The sequence below is a fragment of the Perca fluviatilis genome, chromosome 5 (genome assembly GCF_010015445.1).
Source record: "Perca fluviatilis chromosome 5, GENO_Pfluv_1.0, whole genome shotgun sequence".
NCBI lineage: Eukaryota > Metazoa > Chordata > Actinopteri > Perciformes > Percidae > Perca > Perca fluviatilis.
Genome location: NC_053116.1, coordinates 32,816,719 through 32,838,929, shown reverse-complemented (window position 1 = coordinate 32,838,929; position 22,211 = coordinate 32,816,719). Strand labels below are relative to the sequence as shown.

At 41.8% G+C, this 22,211-nt stretch overlaps 1 protein-coding gene across 7 annotated transcripts in view; it reads right to left on the bottom strand.

Annotated features, from left to right (window-relative positions):
* tns2a (tensin 2a) overlaps nucleotides 1-21,933 on the bottom strand; it is a 66,702-nt gene extending 44,769 nt beyond the window's left edge. For 3 of the 7 annotated variants that reach the window (XM_039801892.1, XM_039801888.1, XM_039801890.1), the window contains exon 1: nucleotides 21,182-21,933. In XM_039801892.1, coding sequence (XP_039657826.1) covers nucleotides 21,182-21,310 — 129 coding nt within the window. In that variant the 5' untranslated portion in view covers nucleotides 21,311-21,933. Of the gene's footprint in view, nucleotides 1-13,279; nucleotides 13,430-21,181 lie in introns of those variants that run through there. The other 4 variants (XM_039801886.1, XM_039801887.1, XM_039801891.1 and 1 more) reach the window with 3 other exon arrangements.
* Between the last annotated feature and the right edge of the window lie 278 nt (nucleotides 21,934-22,211).

Sequence of the window (22,211 nt, the reverse complement as noted above, 5' to 3'; positions counted from 1 at the left end):
AAAAGAGACTAAGGAGGAAAAACGAAAATAAAAGAAATCGACCACTTTTCTTTCACCAATGTGTGTTTGTGTGTGTGCGTGCGTGCGTGCGCGTGTGTGTGCGTGGTAGCCATTCCCGCCCAGTGCCTCTTTGTTTCCCAACATGGGATCACATCCACAGATGACTGGGCATGACGTGACTGTGTGGACGCTTTGAACATGAGAACACTAACAACCCAGGGCTAAGTATAGGGATTGCTGCTCACAATGTTTTCTTGCATGGATACATAATGGGAGAAGGAAAATAAGCGTGGGTGTGTGTGTGGGGGGGCATGTGAACAAACAGTATGTGCAATGTCATGCTGATCGGCAGCACGCATATTCTGGAAACTGGCAGGTATCCAGTCAAAAGAGTAGGATTTGTAGCAGAAAGTGTTTCCCTGTTCACTCATCTGAGAGCAAACACGCCATCGACATCATCACCATGAGAAGACAGCGATATGTGAGAAAGTGATCATGCTGCAAAGGCTTCTCAGTGTGCGTGTTTCCATAGCGTTGGTTAATTAACTTGACGCACACATAAAAGGTTTTTTTTGTTCTCCTCTATTCTGTGTGTGCTTTTCCTCCTTGGTAACAAAGAAAGGGTGATGTTTACTTACTTGTTCTCATTATCCTGCTGCTCTGATTCTGTTCTAGGGACTGGACTGTGTTTGGACAGCTGCCTGCCTGGCATCACCCTCTGCCAGCCGTGTGAAGCGGCTGCTGGCCTGCTCTAGTACAAGTGTACTACGACCACAGCGCCCTGGATGGTGGAGGCGGACCGCGCGGGTGGCTCAGGGGCTGGTGGTGGGCTGTTATGTAATATGGTGTGGTCAGGAGATTGACGTACCTCTCTAAAACTGCGTAGTCATTACTTTTGGAAGTTATAACTATTATAAGTTATATTTCTTATGTTTTCATTAATTTATATTTGACTCAGTATGCCTAGTCTTGTCTATACTTGTATTTCTGTAAAAAATAACAAGCCTCCACACGGACTTTAAAGTTTCACACGGACATTAACGTGTCATGTTTTCTCATCTTAATCCTGTTTTGATGAATCCTTGATTTGGTTCTCCTTCCTTTCCTGAACCCTAAACATAACCAATGCTGCTTTGCCTCATGACCAATTTAACCCTCTGAAGTCTAAGGGCATTTTTACGTATCTTCTTAAATTCTCCTTTTAAGGGTATTTACATATAACCTGATACCAAGAAGTTTCATATCAAAATGTTCAGAACAATCTCAGCTTTGGGCAATGTACAGTACAGGCCAAAAGTTTGGACACACCTTCTTATTCAATGTGTTTCTTTATTTTCATGACTATTGACATTGTAGATTCTCACTGAAGGCATCAAAACTATGAATGAACACATATGGAATTATGTACTTAACAAAAAAGTGTGAAATAACTGAAAACATGTCTTATATTTTAGATTCTTCAAAGTAGCCACCCTTTGCTTTTTTTGATAACTCTGCAAACCCTTGGTGTTCTCTCAATGAGCTTCATGAGGTAGTCACCTGAAATGGTTTTTACTTCACAGGTGTGCTTTGTCAGGGTTAATTAGTGGAAGTTTTTCCCTTATTAATAAAAAAGCAAAGGGTGGCTACTTTGAAGAATCTAAAATATAAGACATGTTTTCAGTTATTTCACACTTTTTTGTTAAGTACATAATTCCATATGTGTTCATTCATAGTTTTGATGCCTTCAGTGAGAATCTACAATGTAAACAGTCATAAAAAAATAAAAGGAAACGCATTGAATGAGAAGGTGTGTCCAAACTTTCGGCCTGTACTGTACAATGAGATCATTTGGCCCTAAAAGGTGAGAAGTTGATGTTCGCTTTTTGAAATTTCTCAAATCTCCTACACTCAATTACTTTCACAAACGTAGCGTAATATATGAATAAAATAGTAAATAAATGTCTAAAATGAAATTTTGTAACATAGCTTTTTGAGAAGGAGTGTTGTCATACTGAAAAAGTAAATTTGAAGTGTCCGCGGCCCAAGGCCAGATTAGCGGCGCGGAATCAGATTAGAAAAAGAGCTTTAATGTGCACGAAAGTAAATCAACACACAAGAAAGCCCGAGCAAGGGCCGGACAAAGCTTGCTAACGATTCCTTTGTCTAACTTCACTTTATATCGTCCAAAAGAGAGATCCTCCCCCTGAAAAATGCTCCAATGATCACCCTCAGAACGCGTGTAAACCTTCAATTGGCTACTTTCGAGGCTCGAGACCACCTCTTTCTGGGGATTTTCCACTAGATGAAGTCATTTAGCTGATCTTGCATTTTGAATGCTTATGCTTAAGGCGTTTGGTGTGGACTATACAGCAGCGGGCCATCCGCAGCTAACGCGGCTGCTTCAGTGGTATACCACTGTGGCTGTTAGCGACTGTATCGCGGCAGACTATCTGTGGATGACTGCAGCTACACAGCGGTAACTGAAGGTGATTCATGGAGGGAGAAGGTCTCTCCTTATTTCAAGGCAAAATACATATCATCTCTTATCTAGCATCATACTTGTTGTACATTATATATTTTCATAACTCAATTGAAACAGATTTTAATCACATTTTGCCACAACAATACATCACTTGGACTCGCCCGTGCGTCTTTTGTCAGAGGGTTAACTACCTCATGCATGCCTTGCTCATTAGCTCCGACTTGACATTTATGCCTACTGACCGCATGCGTTTGATACGAACTTTGACTTGAATTCACTAAAGGACACTTCTTCTTGTGTATTTGTAGATTCAGTCTATAGCATGTCCTCATTCTCATCTATGAACTTCTGCAATAATCCTGTGAAGTACAGTATGTGTGTGTGTGTGTGTGTGTGTGTGTGTGTGTGTGTGTGTGTGTGTGTGTAGCCATGCATGAGTATACACACGGGGCCCACGGTGAGTTTAAAAAAGCAACCAGTTACTGTCAGCTAAACCCCAGTGGTGATGTGGGCTGAGAGATAAACACATAGATGAGAGGTTGGCAGCATTCTTCCTGTTTCAGACACAATCAAGACCACTATATAGTCCAACCACAGGCCATTATGGTCAGACAATGGTACACCACGCCGCTACTGAATGCTGTATAAGGTCTGATATTGACACCAATATAAGCTGCTATACTTCTGGTTCATGTGAGGGGGACTGGATGGTAAAGCTTCACTGCCAAAACCACTTTATAGTTCATGTAACTGACAACAGTTGGTGTGCTGCGGTGCCCTGGTGGCCCCGGGGGTTAAGGCGCTGACCATGAACCACAACGTCTGGCCGGGGGTCTTTGTTGCATGACATCCCCCATCTCTCTTTCTCCCCTCATTTCCTGTCCCTTCTCTATTTGGCTATCCAATAAAGGCATGCTGAAAGAAATAATTGTGTTAAAAAAATGGTCAAGTGGTTAGTGTAAGCACTGATTTTTCCAAAAGGCTGCAGGTTTGATCTCTGCAACAGCCATATCCAGAGAAAGCATGCTGTATAAACAAATACAGGATGTAAAATATAAAAATGTAAGTACAAGTGCACTTCAAAATATTCACTGTTTAGGCAGAACATTATTTTATTGAGGTTTTTTTGTTGTATTTTGTTGAGGTTCAAAGTTCATTCTTTACCTTGGAAACTGTGTATCCACTTGAATTGTTGGGGCTTTGGAAATTATAGAGTGTGGTCTAGACCTATTCTATCTGTAAAGTGTCTCGAGATAACTCTTGTTATGATTTGATACTATAAATAAAATTGAATGGAATTAGTAGGACAAACTTTTAAAGTGCTCATATTATGCTTTTTGGCTTTTTCCCTTTCCTCTATTGTGTTATATATCTTTTTATGCACATTATCGGTTTACAAAATGAAAAAGCCCAAAGTCCACCCCAAAGGGACTTACCATCTCCAACAGAAAACACTATTCACAAACTGCTCCAAACTGCTCTACTGTAGTCCAGCCTTTACGTCTGTGACAAACGTGCGTCACTTTGTAACACACGTTATAATGCTCACCTAGCTGCTAGCGTGGCACACCCTGATATGCTGCTTCTGACTGGCTAGTAGTCCTTACCTAGCTACTGCACTTGTGCGGGTACCAATAAAGATGGAACAGAAGTGAGATGCCTCACTCTGTAGCTAAAACGGAGAGCTCAACACACAGGGTGAAAAGAGGAGCTGCAGCAATGTGCGGTACAACAAAAAAGGTGTTAAGACTGGCAGATTCACTATTTGCTGCAGTGGGTAACAACTTTCTGGCGCAAAATATTCTGCCATTTTTGTAGTTTCAAGCCTTGATACCTACAACATAAAGTACATAGTAAGTTAGTTCAGAAGCATTCTGAAGAAGCGAATCTGCAGCTAGCTCTCCAGATAAAAAAACAAAAAAAGACCCATATGTTGTAAAATATGTGCTAGCCATAATGTTGTCTTTTGAAAAAAACAGCAACAAAATCATAATAATTTAAATGAATGAATTTGAAAACTTTTCACAGACCCCCTGGTAGAGTGCCTTTGAGAATCACTGGCATACAGAACAATTACAGGCACTGGTCCTGTATCATGAGGTAACTTCCACAAGTACTAATGCATGATTACCTTAATTAAGAAAAGCAAAGTGGCTTAGCTACCAAATCTATCGAAAACAACTCTGCTCAACTTGGGAGTCCAGCAAAGGAAACCTCAGGGAAGGAGGTTTACAACTTTGAGGAGGATGACAACCGAGGAAGCAGAAAACAGCTGGAAGAGCCTGAGTGTATAAGCACTGAAAACAACCTGAGATGCTGAGCCCGGTCCCCAGGATAGTAATTACCGTCACCACTGTAATGGCTAAAAAACATCATCCCCTGGTAAAACATGTGTTATCTGGTATTGAGTGAGCTAATAAAGAGACTGGTTAGATCATTTCTGCTGCCTGAGAGGATTAAGCCAAAAAACAGAACAAAACAATCAAAAAAAGATTTATTTAAAAAAATCTTTTAGCTATTTAACAGGAAATGAGCAAATTTGGGCTGCTTGATTATGGAAAAAGAAATCATAATCACAATTATTTTTGGTCAATATTGAAACACGATTATTTAACACAATTACTCATTGTCTTTTGGAAAGATGTTGCAGTTACTGAACTTAAAAAAAACCAACAGTGAAACCATTAAACAAATCAACAGTGAAAACACCTTGAACTGTCAAATTTCCCTTAAAGTGCTCATATTATGCTCATTTTCAGGTTCATAATCGAATTGAGAGGTTGTACCAGAATAGGTTTATGTGGTTTAAATTTCAGAAAACACCATATTTTGGTTGTGCTGCACATTGCTGCAGCTCCTCTTTTCACCCTGTCTGTTGAGCTCTCTGTTTTAGCTACAGAGTGAGGCATCGCACTTCTGTTCCATCTTTGTTGGGAGTCGCACATGCGCATTAAGTACTGCTAGCTAGTCAGTTGCAGAGTATGACGGTGTGCCACACCAGCAGCTAGGTGAGCATTATAATATATAATTTTTTTCATTCAGAACACAAGACCAAATAAGAGTTTACTTGCCAAACGTAATGTGCAAAATAATCTTTCCCGATTAATCTGCTTTTGTAAACATTAGGAGCCGCAATCATACTCACGACTAAAACTTTGATAAAATGCACAGCCCTAGAACAAACTGATTTATTCACTGTAGATGCACAAACACACAACCACACAGGTTAACCAAACTGGATCCATCTGCAAATAGTGATGGGCAAACTAGGGCACGACGATTTGAGAAAAAAATAAAAATCAAATTGTGATTTTTCTGCCAGATATTGCGATTAACGATTCAAATTGCGATTTTAAACAAAAAGTATAGCTAATGTTCAGTAGTCACTGTGTACCAAACAAAAATATGCCATGAGACACCATCAAAACTGCTCTATATTCTTATGCAAGGATGAGAACATAAATGTGAACTGCCAGCAATAAGTGTTTTTCTTTTAATAAGCATGGGATGTTAAACAGTCAAACAGAGAACATTTATCATAAAGTTAAAGTTATAATAATAAAAAACAAAACATCAATACTTTCCTGTAAACTGACATTTCTGATACATTTCTGATGCATCTAGCCTACATATTGCACCTTCTATGGTCGTGTTAAATAAAGTAATACAAAAAATGAATGAAAAATCCACTGAAAATAGGTCATTTCTGTAAACAATCTGTGGTATGTAACATTATTCCAGCATGAAAAGAGGACTAAAAAATGTTAAATCCAATGTTACACCAAACATTTAACTGAAGATTCACATTCGATTAATCGCGGCCTTTACGATTAAGCTAATCACAGTCTTGCAAATCGCAATTTCGATTTGAAAGTGATTAATCATTGAGCTCCAAGGCAAACCCTCACAAGCGTACAGTACATGTGCCCATCTGACTTACAAAGCATCCACCAGCTGGGACCTGCCCGCATTTCTATAGAAGTGACACAAGTTGTAAACAGCCACCTCAGGAAGAAAAACTCAACACGCACAAGCTGCACACAAACGCTCACTCACGTGCAGACGTGTATCCCTGCAGACAGGTCAGTGGAAACGGACAGCCTTCCCTTTTCCTCTTCCCGTCCCCGTGTCCCCCCACTTATGTCAGGACAGACCCCACCTACAGTACAACATCTGCTACGCACAAGAAGGTCCTTTTTTCTAATATTTTTAGCTCTCTGGCATGAGGAACCAGAGGTTTCTGGAGTCAAAGAAATGCTTTCTAACCAGAAATCCCTCCCATTCCTCGCTGCACGTCTGCCAGCCGTCACAGAACAGTAGCTGGATTCAACCAGGGAGGGGTTGGACTCTTATACAACAGATGCACACACACGGGCAGAGATTTATGCATACAAATGTAAAAACAAATACATGGAAACCATTCGTACACGCGCGCGCACACACGCACACACACACACACACACACACACACACACACACACACACACACACACACACACACACACACACACACACACACACACTGCGTTTCACTATCTTTTGGGGACCCGTCATTGACATAATGCATTCCCTAGGCCCTTACCCTAACCTTAACCATCACAACTAAATACCTAACCTTAATCCTTACCCTCACCCTAACCATAACCTCATTCTAACCCTAATCCTAAAACCAAGTCTTAACCCTCAAACAGCCCTTTAAACTTGTAGTTTCTAGCATTTTGGCCCCATAAAGCTGTCTGGACCCCACAAGTATGCTGGACTCCCGGTTTTTGGACCCCACGAATATAGTTAAACAAGAGAACACACACACACACACACACACACACACACACACACACACACACACACACACACACACACACACACACACACACACACACACACACACACACACACACACACACACACACACACACACACACACACACACACACACACACACACCCCTGGAAACTCTCTTGCTCCTTTCCTCTTCTTTCTCTCCAAAAATAGTCTTGATATTTAGACAATGATGGGCATTGTGTGGGAGTGCTACATTACTGACTGTTGAGCCTGGACACTGTGACCTCAGCTTCAGCTGCAGATGGTCATTGAGGGCACACACTGGAAGAAGCCTCGGAGGGGAAACTCTTCTTACGGATTTTGTCATTAGAAGAACTCTGCGATTGTGACTCATAATGGAACATTGTCTTCCGATCTTCAGGGCATTTTTTAAGCCGAACACAGTGGCTTTGGGTTAGCGTCAGTTCTGCACAACCAAAAGTCTGACCATTCGATCGATACACTTTCAATTGCTTGAATTTGATTGTCTCTGATAACCACCTGGCCAAACTGCAAGAAATAAAAACATTTTCATTTTTTTTTCCTTATTTCATCCCCGACATGACCGGCGTTCTCACTGATAACAAATAAGTTACAAAAACGATGATTATACACAACTGGATTAACACCAATACACCAACTTGCAAAACTGGATTTTAGAGTACTCTATAGTACTATAACATCGTCGGAGTGATAAAGGACAATTACTAAAGCGATGCAGCAGAACCAGAGATATCATCTTTTTTATTCCATGTATTCTTCTTTCTTGTCAAATCCTGGCGTCTACATTACCCACAATTCAAATCGCCTAGCAACAGTTCGGTCAGAGATCCGATTGTATTATCCAAGGATTCTTCTTTGTAACTCCACACACCCAGATGTTTTTCCTTTTCAAAAGTGTAGTCTTCAGACCCATCCTACACTGACTCAAGTGACATCACTTGGGGAGATTTATCAGACTTTACGGAGCTCCCTCATGAGCCACAAAAGGCATACAGTACATATACACTGTACAACCTTTTCTAACATGCAGTAGTACTCAACAAAGCAAACAGCTGTAAACAGACTTTGATGTGTAAAATCAGTGGAGGTCCCCTTTAATCAATGCAGGAAATAGTGGAAAAACTCCCATCCTTATTTTCCTACACTGTCTAAAGATGGGGGGTCACACCGGTCTCACAGTTCATTGGCACATCTTCTTGAAATAGGTTGTTCTAAAAGCTTGTAGCGACTACGGGAACATGGTAGTGCTAGTCAGACACAAAAGCTCTCTGGGTTTCTTTCTATTTTTGCTGTACTGGGCTGATTACTCCCCCCTGGTATTTGCTCTCAGGACCGGAGATCATTTCATTCAACAAAATTTATTGGAAGGGAACGAGCTCTCCTCTCCTTAGCTCAGTTGCTAATGGGACATGATTTTGCGCAGGTTATTTAAAAGGTCCCATGGCATGAAAATTTCACTTTATGAGGTTTTTTAACATTAATATGAGTTCCCCCAGCCTGCCTATGGTCCCCAAGTGGCTAGAAATGGCGATAGGTGTAAGCCGAGCCCTGGGTATCCTGCTCTGCCTTTGAGAAAATGAAATCTCAGATGGGCCCATCTGGAATCTGCTCTTTATGAGGTCATAAGGAGCAAGGTTACCTCCCCTTTCTTTGCCCGGCCAGAGAATTTACCCCACCCATGAGAGAGAGAGACATCATGGCTTTCAAACGAGCAAAGTGGCAGTTGGTCAAGGCCACACCCCCACCCTCCACCTTGCCCCCCATCTCTCCTCCTCAACAGCTACAGACACAAAAATTGCACATCCTAAGGAAAGCTCATTGTGGGTCTGGCTCTAGTGGCTGTAATTCTACACCAAGGCTGAATTATGGGAAAGAGACTTCAAATGCAGTATTAGGGGAACACTAAGGCCTATATAAAAGCATCCAAAGAGCAGCATGTCATGGGACCTTTAAGAGATGTACAACAGTCCAAAACCAGAATCCGAATCAGTTTTAATGGCCAAGTGTAAACACACACAGGGAATTTGACTAACTTTAAAGATATTTACTTGAAGAAAAGCAACACACCCTCACAATTAAGTAGCTGGAGCCAATGAATGTTTGACATGTTTGCTTAAATGATCGATCAATTATCAAAAGAGATGCTGATTCATTTTTATGTCAGTAGACTAATCAATAAATCAAGGCTAATTGTTTCGGCTCTATAATGAATAAATGTGAACCGTTTGCCAGGTAATATCGCATCTCGTGTCCAAATTATGTAAGTGCAAAGCAGGTCATCCCATTGACAATTCACAAAATTCTACAAGTCTAAGAGGGAAAACTCATAGGTCCTTAAAAGACTTCAGAGACATGACCCAATTTCAATGGAAATACCCAGAGTCTCCTTTTTTTGTGTGACAGGAACATTTAGTATCAATCAGAAATGGACAACAAGCCAACAGTTTGTAATGTTGGCCTATTATACAATGTTTTATGCACTACAACACACACACACACACACACACGCACACACACACACACACACACACACACACACACACACACACACACACACACACACACACCATTCAGCGTTTGGTTTGAGACTTCTTGTGTACTTAAATCCCACCCACCATTGAAAGTCTTACATGGGTCTGGGCTTATCTGGGTTCCTGCATCATTTGTTGGCATCAAGGACAGCATGTGTGTGTTAATAAATGTGTCAATTCACTTGTATGTGAGTGTGCACGTGTGTGTCAGAAGGGTGGGACAGGCAGTCGAGGGAACAGAGACTGCCTGTTCCCGAGGTGAGGTCAGCGTTGCGGCCATGATACACATCCGTTCACTGGGACTCCTGCTGCTAACACACAGACACAGACACACACACACACACACACACACACACACACACACACACACACACACACACACACACACACACACACACACACACACACACACACACACACACACACACACACACACACACAGAGAATGACCTTAATGCTCCAGCAGTACCACCAACACCCCCTGGTGCAGTTGTTGATATTTACTGGCAGAATGCACCATCTGCTTTGCCTCAAAAGCTTACTGTGACATGGCCTCAGTACATTAGTGGATGACATCATCCAAGGGTGATGATTAAGTGATGGTTAGACATGTTAGTTAGGACCAGATCCGATCGCATTGCAGCCTCAGACACATAACTCGCAGAAGTTCCATTTCAAGGAAACCTGTCGCTGCTCCTGCTGGACTAGATGCAAATCCTTTGCATCCATTTGGTTTTATTGCGGCCTGGATTTTCCAGGTGAGAGTGAATGGGTGCTACTGTAGATTTCAGTGTAACTGCATCTGGCACAAGGGAATGTGAACCAGGCTCTGTATTCGCCTCTTGGCTTGAGGCAGTGAACAGGGGGCGTCCCAAGTAAACACAGCCATCATGGACCCTTTCTGGACCATCAAACTTCTCAGTTACACCCAATAATTACAAATATAGAATACCTACTGTACACAGAGTACAACAACAGTATTGTACTGCTGGTTACGGAGCATCTCCGGTGGAGTCCCTTAGTGCTTTGCTCAAAGGCAACATAGTTTGTTGTTGCCCAGGTTTTCCCAGAAAAACAGATTTTTGAAATCACAAGCACACTTTCCAATCTGATCAAAATGCCGGGTGGCCACCGCCTATAAACATTACATATGGTTGACATAGGACAGAGATCTTCAACAGGGGGTCCGGGGCCCCTAGGGGGTCCTCAGAGTTACTGCAGGGGGGGGGGGGGAACAAAATTATTGTTCATTTTTGAATGTTTTTTCAAAAATGTAAATGTCTTGACATAATTCCAACATATTATTAGCAAATATAATCAGCCTCTTTGTGAAAAAAACAACACATTGATGATAGGCTTACTGGCCTAAAAGGAAAGGTAGTCACTAAGATAGCCATCCACAGATGCAGTTAATCCCAAGGATTCACTGTGCCACATGTATTTTTAACATTAAAACATGATTTATAAAATCACGCCAACAAATATTGTAATAGCTTATTATTCTACACACTAAAAAAGTATGTATTAAGGCTTTAGGCCGCACACACGTTATTGTAGGCATAATTTAAAATGCAACTTAATTTCAAACAATATGTAGTAGGGGGTCCCTGATCCGTCTCTCTCTCTCTCTCTCTCTCTCTCTCTCTCAGTTTAGGGGTCCTTGGCTTAAAAAAAACGTTGAAAGACCCCTGACATAGGAGAAAAACATGCTTAATGACCACACTGTTATCAGTAAAGGAAAGGTTGGAGAGGTTGGACAATGTTATCTTGTTGTTAATGCGTAGCGGTTTTCCTCGGGCCGCAAAGCAGGATAGGAACTCTGACAAGGGATGGTGATACGGAGCCAACACTAATTGTCGGATGTATGAACCACGCAACAGCCATTAATCAGTGTAGGCATGCACACACACACACACACACACACACACACACACACACACACACACACACACACACACACACACACACACAGACACACACACACACACACACACACGCGGTAGGATTACTACACCAAGCGTGATCATTCACACACATGACAGATTTTGGTTCACAGCATCCTTGTAGTCAACTTGTGCGCTTGATGTGCCCTTGGGAAAATTGTACATCTCACACACACACACACACACACATGTCTCCATCGCAGGGCTGCAACTAATGATAATTTTCATTGTCTACATTAATCTGTTTGGTCTAATAAAAATGGTCTAAAGAAAAATGGTGCAAAATGTCGATCAATGTTTCCCAAAGCCCACGAAGCTTGTTTTGTCTACAACTCAAATATATTACTGCCATAGAGGAGTAAATAAACCAGAACATATTTACATTGAAGAAGCTGAATTCAGAGAATTTTTACTTTTCTTTAAAAAACAAACAAAAAAACCCCCACATGACTCAAAGTGATTAAATAGTTGACAACTAACTCATTAATCTTTGCAGCTCTACAAAATGGTCAATTTATGAGTGATGTGTAAGAGAAGATAAAGAACAGCTGATCTAAATCACCTCTCCAGCTCTTGCCCTTGGCTTTTGACTATTTACATTTAGGTCTAGAGCTGGGAGAGCGTAATTGGAGATACATAGTGGATAAACCATCAAACTCATCCACACATTTTACTGATTTTGCATTGGCTGCTTTAACTTATACGTTTTCTAACTGCAATTATACTTGCATTTTAACGTAAAAAACAAACAAACCTGTCAGTGTCACCTATTATCTTCCGTCAAAACCTTGCACGCGCACACGCGCTCTGGAGAAACATGCCCCACCACCACACCCCGACATTACCAATAACTGAGTGGCGCTGACGCAGTTACAGTGGGGGACGGTGTGGGCCGCCTAATGCATCAAATGACTCTATTCAGAACACTTTATGTCAGTTTAATGAAGTGCGACGGACAGAGAACACGTTTCTTTTAGTCTCCATGTTTCTCATAACTAGCCTGCTATAGTGAAATCACAATAATTAAAACAGTATTAAGTAGCCTATATAGGCCTAATTGTGGGGTTATCAAAGAAAACGTAGTGTAACGTTAACTAAATATACGGCTAGGTAGCCTATACGTCACATTACGTCTCCCATTGAACAGCACAGTACAGTAGTGCCCTATTTTTCTCTTAAGGGAGCCACCTCCAGAACATATCTGCTAAGCTTTTGTGTATAACTTTACTTAAAAATAACTAGTAGGCTACCTGAGCAAACATCTCATACAGGCAAAACTGAACATGATTGTAACATTATGGCGCAGCCACAGAAGACAGTCAATTTCACAAAGTGCGCGGCCACCACATGAAAACTCAGCATCATAAAGCATCCTTTCAAAATCCTTCATTACAGGCTGCAAAATTATACAGACTGCTAAGTAACTTTAACTGGACGACCCAATCACTGGATCTGAGACAAACACAACCAGAAACTATAACTTCTCTCTCGAGGCTTATTAGACTTTGTGATCTTACCTTGTTCACTTTCCCGCTAATCATATTCCCTGGGTTAAAAGCTGCCCCTCATTCTCAGGAAGACCATCAGTAACATGGCCCTGCCGCTGAGATAACTTGTTTTCTTTACTCCGGTCCACCCTCCGTACGGGGGCTGCGGGGTGGAGCTACACGCAGCTAAACGCATGTGTGGAGTACTATTAACTGGAATTTCCTCCCCTGATAGGCCGGTTCTTGGAGGGGAGCGTAAGGAAACTGGATCTGGATTGGCTGAATTAAGCACTGTAAAATCCCTGTGATTGAGGTGATGAATCCAGAATGTGCTTTAGGCTACCCTATCATCATCCCTCCTCATAGTATTTGATTTTATCACATATATCACACATATTTACAGTGTTTTCCTAAATATATTGATGATGTGCAATAGTGTGGTCGCTTAAGTAGTTTAACCCTTGTGTTGTCTTCCCACCAACCTTTTTTTTCTACGTTTTCGGAGCCTTTTTTTGACAGTTTGTTTTTGCTTTTTCCAACGTTTTAAATTGTTACATTTTTCTTCTACACATTTTCAGCGCTTATTTCTACGTCCCATATTTTCTGATATAAAACAAAAATTTTAAACGGGTCAGTGTGACCCGAAGTCAACACAAGGGTTAAAATAAAAATGTAAATAGCTGTAGGCCTAATTAAATAACCACAGAATCAGCCCTATATCCTTCACAACAGGGTCAAAATAATGGTATGGTAGGTGGATCTGGGTGTGACTTTGTCCAAAAAAAAAAAATCTAAGAGGCATTTGAAACCTTAGCATGTAAACAAACAAACATGTAGCTATGTAGCTCACAAACACACACACACACACACACACACACACACACACACACACACACACACACACACACACACACACACACACACACACACACACACACACACATTTTATTATGGGCCCCATGTGCACGAGGTGGCTCTGGGCCTCCTCCCCTCCTCCTACAGCATACATAAGCATTATCACATGTGTAACAGACATGTTTTTGTCAACAAATAGCTCAGGAACTTAATGTAGTCTGAACAAAAGTATTTTAGTCAGGACTCTCTCGCTTAGTGGTTATCAGCCCTTTTTTGTCTGATGTACCCCTCAGCCCAAGCACCCTCGTCATCCTCACCCCCTGTCCTGTTCCACATGTGTTCATTTGTATTCATTTTAAACTGGGTGTTAAAAGGATGTTTTTCCTCACCACAGTCTTTGTAAAGTATCGAGTGTGGCCTAGACCTATAGTGTCCTGAGATAACACCTGTTATGATTTGACACTGTCAATAAAATTTTATTGAGTTGAATATCATTAAGTACATAAAAGTGGATATTGTTACAATATATATTTTAAGGCTTGGTCTCTGCTTTTTCAGAAGGTTCAGTCAATATTTGTATTTGTACTGGCACCACTCAGAGTGGCAAAGGGTGGATGGGTTTGAATCACTGTTCAAAAGTCCCCACCTCATCTTGGGCTCTGTGTGGTCAGTGTGCCCCTATTCTCTTACAATATACTCCCAACACGCAAGCACACACACACACACACACACACACACACACACACACACACACACACACACACACACACACACACACACACACACACACACACACACACACACACACACACACACACAGAGATGTGCCTTGATTAACATCTGCATTGCCACAGCTGCTGAATAGTGACCAGTGTGTTAGTAGCAGCACCTAGTGGTGAAATAAGAGAAAGGCATCACAGATGCAGTGTGGATACAGTGTTTAAAATTAGACTAAAACATGGATAAAGCATCTTTGCGTTTTAAATTTTCAAAAGCAAAGGGTGGCTACTTTGAAGAATCTAAAATATAAGACATGTTTTCAGTTATTTCACACTTTTTTGTTAAGTACATAATTCCATATGTGTTCATTCATAGTTTTGATGCCTTCAGTGAGAATCTACAATGTAAATAGTCATAAAAAAATAAAAGGAAACGCATTGAATGAGAAAGTGTGTCCAAACTTTTGGCCTGTACTGTATATCTGTAGATGCTTATGGTTGTGATTATACTCAATATACAGTATATGCACATGGATGCATTGAGGTTCATGCCTTTTGAGTTGCCTGTCTTGAATTGTTATCCCCCATAATATTCCCCAGTCTCAGACTTCTAATGCACAGAGCATTATTTCTGACTGCTGCTTCAATCTCTTAGTCACTTCCATGTGTGTTAGATTGACATGCAGGTACAGTATATCCCTACCAATCAGTGTGAAACCAGACTGTGAGTCAGTAATCCCCACCCCCCCAATAAAAAAAAACAAAAAACACGTGCAGTAATGCAGTCCATTCCTTTCGCTTATAATACAAGAATTTCTGGCTCGTGACAGAAAAAAGCAGGGCTGATAGATTTGGGGGGTCTTGTTTGTGGAATTTGCGGCTCCCTTTCTTTTGGATTGTGCCAGGGTGAGGGGAAAAGAAGAGGGTGTTGAAGAGGGGGCGGGGCGGGTGTGTGTGTGTGTGTGTGTGTGTGTGGGGGGCATGGATTAAGAAGCAGTGAACAAAGTGGTAAGGTGAAAAAGGTAACAGGAGGAGTGGGGAGGCCACATGCCAGACTACAAAAACTACTGAGGGACCATGAGAGACAGGAAGCTGGTGCTTAGGATTGGAATGAGGGGTTGAGTTGGTGAGTAAAGTGGGGGAGGGTCCTCTTGGAAGAAAGATGGAGATGAGAAAAAGAGGGGGACGCTTTTGAACACACATGGAATGAATCCTGAATCCAGCTTTCTCTGAACTTACACCAACACTAATTGATCGCAGTCGACACCATAACGCAAGGTGCTTGATTCTGGTAAACACTCCATGAAGTATTGCAAGGTGTTTTTTTTTTTTTCTAGTCCGTCTAGAACTTGAGAATTTTGAGTCTTGAGGAAGTGGAAGGACTTGGATCACGCTTGGAGGTAAATGAGAACGAGGGGGACAGAATGGGAACCCAGGCCAAGAGGAAATGAGGGGAGAAGGAGGCTCGAAAAGGGGACTGTGTAGCCTGACGAAGGATTGTGTAAGACAGCACTACGCCAAAGACTGATAAGGTGCAGCTGTTAAAGGAGTGAAAGAGCGAGAAAGCAGTGGGTGAGACATAGAAATACTGATGACACTGTGGAGCACACGTTCACATTTATTGTGCCAACGAGTTTAATAAAAATCCTTTCTGTCAGCCAACGCTTCTCAGACCCAAAGACATTTTTCAAAACTTGGGCAAACGTCAAGCTCGATATTTTTGGGTGTAAAAAAACAGAAAGTATTTTGTGCATAGTTTTCCGTGAGGTGTTTCTTTTAAGGGCGGTGCTGTTTTTTTTTTTATTTTATTTTTTTTGCAAACTTACTGAGGGAGGAAATGGTTTATGTCTTCCCCATTTTCCCTTGATCAGCTTTCATCTGCGTGCCCACAACAACAAGCATTGCTCAAATCCTGCTCAGAGTTTGGGACGGATCATTGTTTCTTAAGCCCAGGAATCTAGGCAGCCACCCCCTCGAGTCTTAAGTTTACATTGGAAGTCATCTTGTTTTCTGACGTCCAGGAGTGTGAGAATTACTTCTGTTTTTTTACTATTATACTTTGTTTCATTCTGGGTGTTTGTGGGGGGGCAGGGGGTGTCTATATTTAACCCTAACCGGTCAGTGTTCCTTCCTGTGTTGGGTGTGTTTGTAGTGGATGCCTGTGGCTCAAGGCCCTCAGTATTGGTCGTGGCCAATCTAAACTTTTGGTGCTCATGAGAAATTACAGGGAAGCTAGACAAATATATAAAAAACATATAAAAGCCCTGTCACAACGCCAGGCCTCTATGTATTTCTAGAGTCAACAACAGCAGAACTAGTAGGATTACAGATGTTACTTCAGGGGTGACAAACAGTGGGTTGAAAGAATGGACTTTTATTTCTGGAACGCTAACAATATAAACAACTACCAGTACGCTTGGAATTCTTAGAAGCCATAACACAGTCTACAGCCAAATCGAAAAAAAACATATCAGACTTTAAACTGTCCCCTGACCAATGGGCTATCCTCGTGACCCTAAGCATTCGAGATTAATGCCTAACCTCGACCATCTACACACAGACATAGAACAAGGGCATTAGAAGTGACATTTGCTAGCCCTAAACACAAAGTACAAATGAGGCTGAAGGGTATGCCATTAGTTTTTGGTCATAAAACCAAGGTATTGGACAAAATTAATGACAATTCACCAGAGTTATTACATTTCAACCCGAGGGGGGTATGAATGTCATGAAAATACGTCTTATAGACATTTCAGTCAAAACCCAAAATGTCAACTTTGTGGTTGCACTAGAGGAAAAGTCATATAATCACCAAAGTCATACAATGCATGGGAACCATGGATATATGCACTGAATCTCATGGCAATCCATCCAATAGTCGATATTTCATTCTGGATCAAAGTTGTTGTTTGACTCACATTGCTTCCTCTAGAGCCCTGCTGCTAGTGTGGCTAAACGATCCTGCTGTAAGGGCTGTGTGAGAATATGTTTCATATTAAACTTCAGCTGCCAAGTGATTCCATTAATTAATCTCAGATTTGAACCCTTGGCTCTGCATGCACAGTAGGTGAATTAAATACACGTTTATTATGATGACTGCCAAGATATTAAAGTGCTCATATTATGCTCATTTTCAGGTTCATAATTGTATTTTGAGGTTGTACCAGAATAGGTTTATGTGGTTTCATTTTCAAAAAACACCATCTTTTTTGTTGTACTGCACATTGCTGCAGCTCCTCTTTTCACCCTGTGTGTTCTCTCTGTTTTAGCTACAGAGTGAGGCATCACACTTCTGTCCCATCTTTGTTGGGAGTTGCACATGCGCAGTAGCTAGGTAAGGAGTACTAGCTAGAAGCTAGCGCTGCTAGCGGTTAGCCACCTCGTTCTCAATGGCAAAACACTGCTACAACACTATAGAACTAGTTACATGTCCCTCGTCTGCAGGTATTCCACGTAAAGTCGGAAGTGCGCCCTCGTTTAGAAGAAGTCTCCCGGCTAATCCTGCCTTGTACTGACCGAAGTTGGAGAAACAGCTAGCTAGCTGACGTGGTATTAGCTAAAGTGGTTATAACACACCAAATGTTTCGCCGATGACGTAGATGGCCCTGCTGATTTTGACCAGCTCAACCGGAGACTGAAGGCAGGACACGTTCAGAAACCCGTATCTCACTCAAAAACAGCATGGATGTTTGTTTTTTTTCAAGTTTGTATGTGTGTGGAAACACCAGAGACACAAAATAACACCCCATATCCCAGAAAAAAAGGGATTTTTTTCATAATATGGTCAGTTTAAGACTTTAAACTTTCGATGATCTGTTTGTGATCGTCACACACAATAAGATATCTCAGAAAAATCATTTTATGAAAAGGCCATAACCTCAAGGTGGTAATTTCACTACTTCTGTCTAATGCTCGCCTACTTAGATTTGTCCCACATGAATTGCTGTGGCTTGGTTGGCTTGGTGCTTTTTTTTTCTTCTTTTTTTTTTAAGAGTGCCATATGAACTATTGTGTCTGAACACCAGAAACTGTTTATTTCAAGAATCCATTTTTAGAACATTGTTTGTTGATGGTCGGCTACTCTCCATCAACAGCTGTCCAACAACCATCGGACAGTAAAGCAACAAGCTTATTGTCAGCGCACAGAATGAGTATATGAAATCATAAAACGCAATGGGTAAAAAAAATAAATCCCTTTCCCATGTTCCTGACATAACATCAGCAAATTATGTAATCACACTGAGTGCAGCATGTGGAACATCATTTTCTGTTGCCAAGATTTTCCAGTAAGTACTTGGCAATGAGCACGCCAGGATACAAAGACATTAAAGCCAAGTCACATCCTGGTCAGGTTTTCACTAATAGTTGCATCTTCTCACACCTCGCACACCCTCACTCTCACTCCAAGGAAAGCAACCATGAAAAAGTGAAAAAGAAGTTAATGAAAAATGACCATAAATAGATGAGACAACATCTCCTCCTCCAGGATAATAAGTGGGATCCGGCCGGTTCCCACACCCCTGTAGTGGGGTCGATCACTGCAGGATGACGTCGTCCAGAGGGCTCCACATTCCCACGCTGCTAAGCATGTAAGATGGAGCCACTGGGACTGTGGTGCAACCAAGCATGCACGCACACAAACACACATGTGAAACAAGCCCAGATGGAAGATGGAATGCATGCACATTTAGACATATGCACGCACACAAACTCAGATAATTCACACATGTGGATACCAAAGCAACAGAGACTCATGTCTGTATGCAATCCAGTGTGATGCAAACTGGTGGACACAGGTCAAAATGGGCTCTTGATAGCTGATAGCAACTTAAGATCACTCCAGCCAGCTAGCCTGGCTCTGTTGACATGATGGTAATTCCTCAGCAGCACTGAGGCCGTCACAACAGTTCCATTGTGTCGGACACAGATGTGACCTCAGCTCGGAGATGCCATCCTCATCTACATCGCATTTTCAATGAAGGCCAAACAAAACACATACACACGCTCCTTGTAAGAATATAAACAACCACTTCTTCAAACTTCAGATCTCTTACACATGTCCACTAATATCACATTGAAATGTACTCAAATGACAGAAGCATGGGACGTGTAGTTATTTCCTCGCACTTTACTATCACACATAGCTCTGATATTAAACCAACGCTGACCTTTGACCTGAAGGCAGCAGGGAAGATCATTTCCCATTAGGTATCAAAAGTATAACACGAACACTGACTTTATTACTGATTCCTAATTAATGTTGGTCTCATACACACGCGAGGCATCCTTTTGTTTCAAGCAAAATTAAAAAGAGACAATTGAAAATACTCTTGCCCTTACACTTGCTCTGCTTATCTGTTTACAATGGGTGTGTTGTCCAAAACGTGGCGCTGCTGAAGCATCATTACTTTTAATTAAATAATTAAAGATCTATGGCTGGGGAATTCAAATTGTAGACACCACCAACACCCAAACATGTATTCTTGAAGATCTGCTCGATCATCTTCAAGAAGCAATTAAAATAAAATATTTTTCTCACTAAAAACCAAAAACAATTATTATACATAAATGGATTGACTCCAATGCACCAACTTGCAAAAACACTCCACTGATTAAGCATCACAGTTCTATAACATTGGTGGACTCACAATGGACAGTTTTTTTAAAAAGTATCAAAATCAATGCAGCAGAACCAGAGTCTTTTCTTATTCCACACATAATGCAGGGCTCCTACTGTACTTTAACTACAATTTAACTCGCCTGCCTACAGTTTGGTCAGAGATTTGTGTGTGTGTTATGCCAGTAGCGGCAAATGTAGCCTCGATCCGCTAGCCTCAGGGCTACCTCTACACCCCCACAATTCAAACTTGTAGTCTTCAGACCCATCCAACACTGACTCAAGTGACATCGCTCGAGGCAATTTTTAGTAGATTTCACACAGCTCCCTCTATAGGCCCAACATTTTCCACATAATGCAACATGCATAAAACCTGTAAACTGACTACAATGTGTAAAATCTGTGCAGTTCCCCTTTAATGAAGCTATTACAATATCAGTAATAGAATATAATTATATAATATATGGGCTCCATAAAAGAATACACCATGTCTATATATATACATATAAAATGACATATTGTCATTGTACATGTACTGTGGATACGATGACATCCTACATATATTTTCCCTATAATGTACCTGATCAATAAATAACTCACTTAGCCAAGAAATGTCATCCTTCGACATGCCCAATACCCTGACTACAAACACAGGTACTCGTCATGGATGCATATAAACATGAGCATGCCCAATTATTTGTTTATCTGTCACTCACGTGAACACTGCATGCACACACTGACCTTTGTCAGCCTCATCCTGCCACTCTCGCTCCTCTCCAGACTCCTTCTCTTCAGAGACGAGCGTCTGACCACCGGCACAGGTTGCACCTCTTCCTCCCCACACCAGTCCGAACTCAGGACGCAACCCATATAGGTGGACGGGTCCTGGACTTTGGACCTCTCTTCTCCTCCTCTCTCTCTCTTCTCTCCTTCTTGCCTTCTCTCCCTCTCTGTCCTTTAAACAGGCTCCAGCGCCGGGGTCCTGGGCAGCTGTTTTTGTCAGCTGGAAAGGACCGGGAGGCCCGTCCCCTTTTTCCTGGCTCTCGTTCAGCCCTGCTACAGGGACGGACGGAAGGATACACTCTGCATGCTCTTGCTGCCCTCCCTCCTTTTCTATACGCACTTTAAAAACACCTCTCTCTCCAACTCAGCCTGCTGCAGTCGCATGTGGACTCCCCCAATTTTCTGCCTCCACCCCCGTCTCACTGCTCTTCTTTGTTTCACACACGCTTTTACTTACAAACACCCAACCTTCCTTACACACACTTAGGTTCACTACTTTACTTTTTCTCTCTGTTTTTTTTGTCAATCGAACACACTCACTACATCCCCGTCCCCTGGACTCCCACACATGTCCCTCGACTCAAATGCCAAGGCTCGAGGATCCCTGGAAGCTCTTCTTTATTTCTTTCTTTCTGTCTTCACCCTTTTCTCTCCTCTCGTTGCTTCTCTCCCTCTTCCCGTCCCGTCCCATCCCAAGAACATGCCTCTCACTCCCTTCCTTCTCTCTCCCTTCCCTCCTGCTTCTACCTCTCTACTAAGGTTGCCTCACTCTTACATATACAATTACCTCTCTGTTCTAACCCACCCCCCCATCTCTCCTCCTCAGCGGTTTCCTGCTCCCAGATACAGGCAGTCTCTCCTTGCTCGGGCAACACATTGTTGGTATTGTCTAGAAAACAACCAAGAAACCCAAACAGTGCGGGCAGCTGTTAGGATGCCGGGCGGAGCAGTGATTCAGAGTGGACTGAGCCTTCGTTGGACTGAGCCT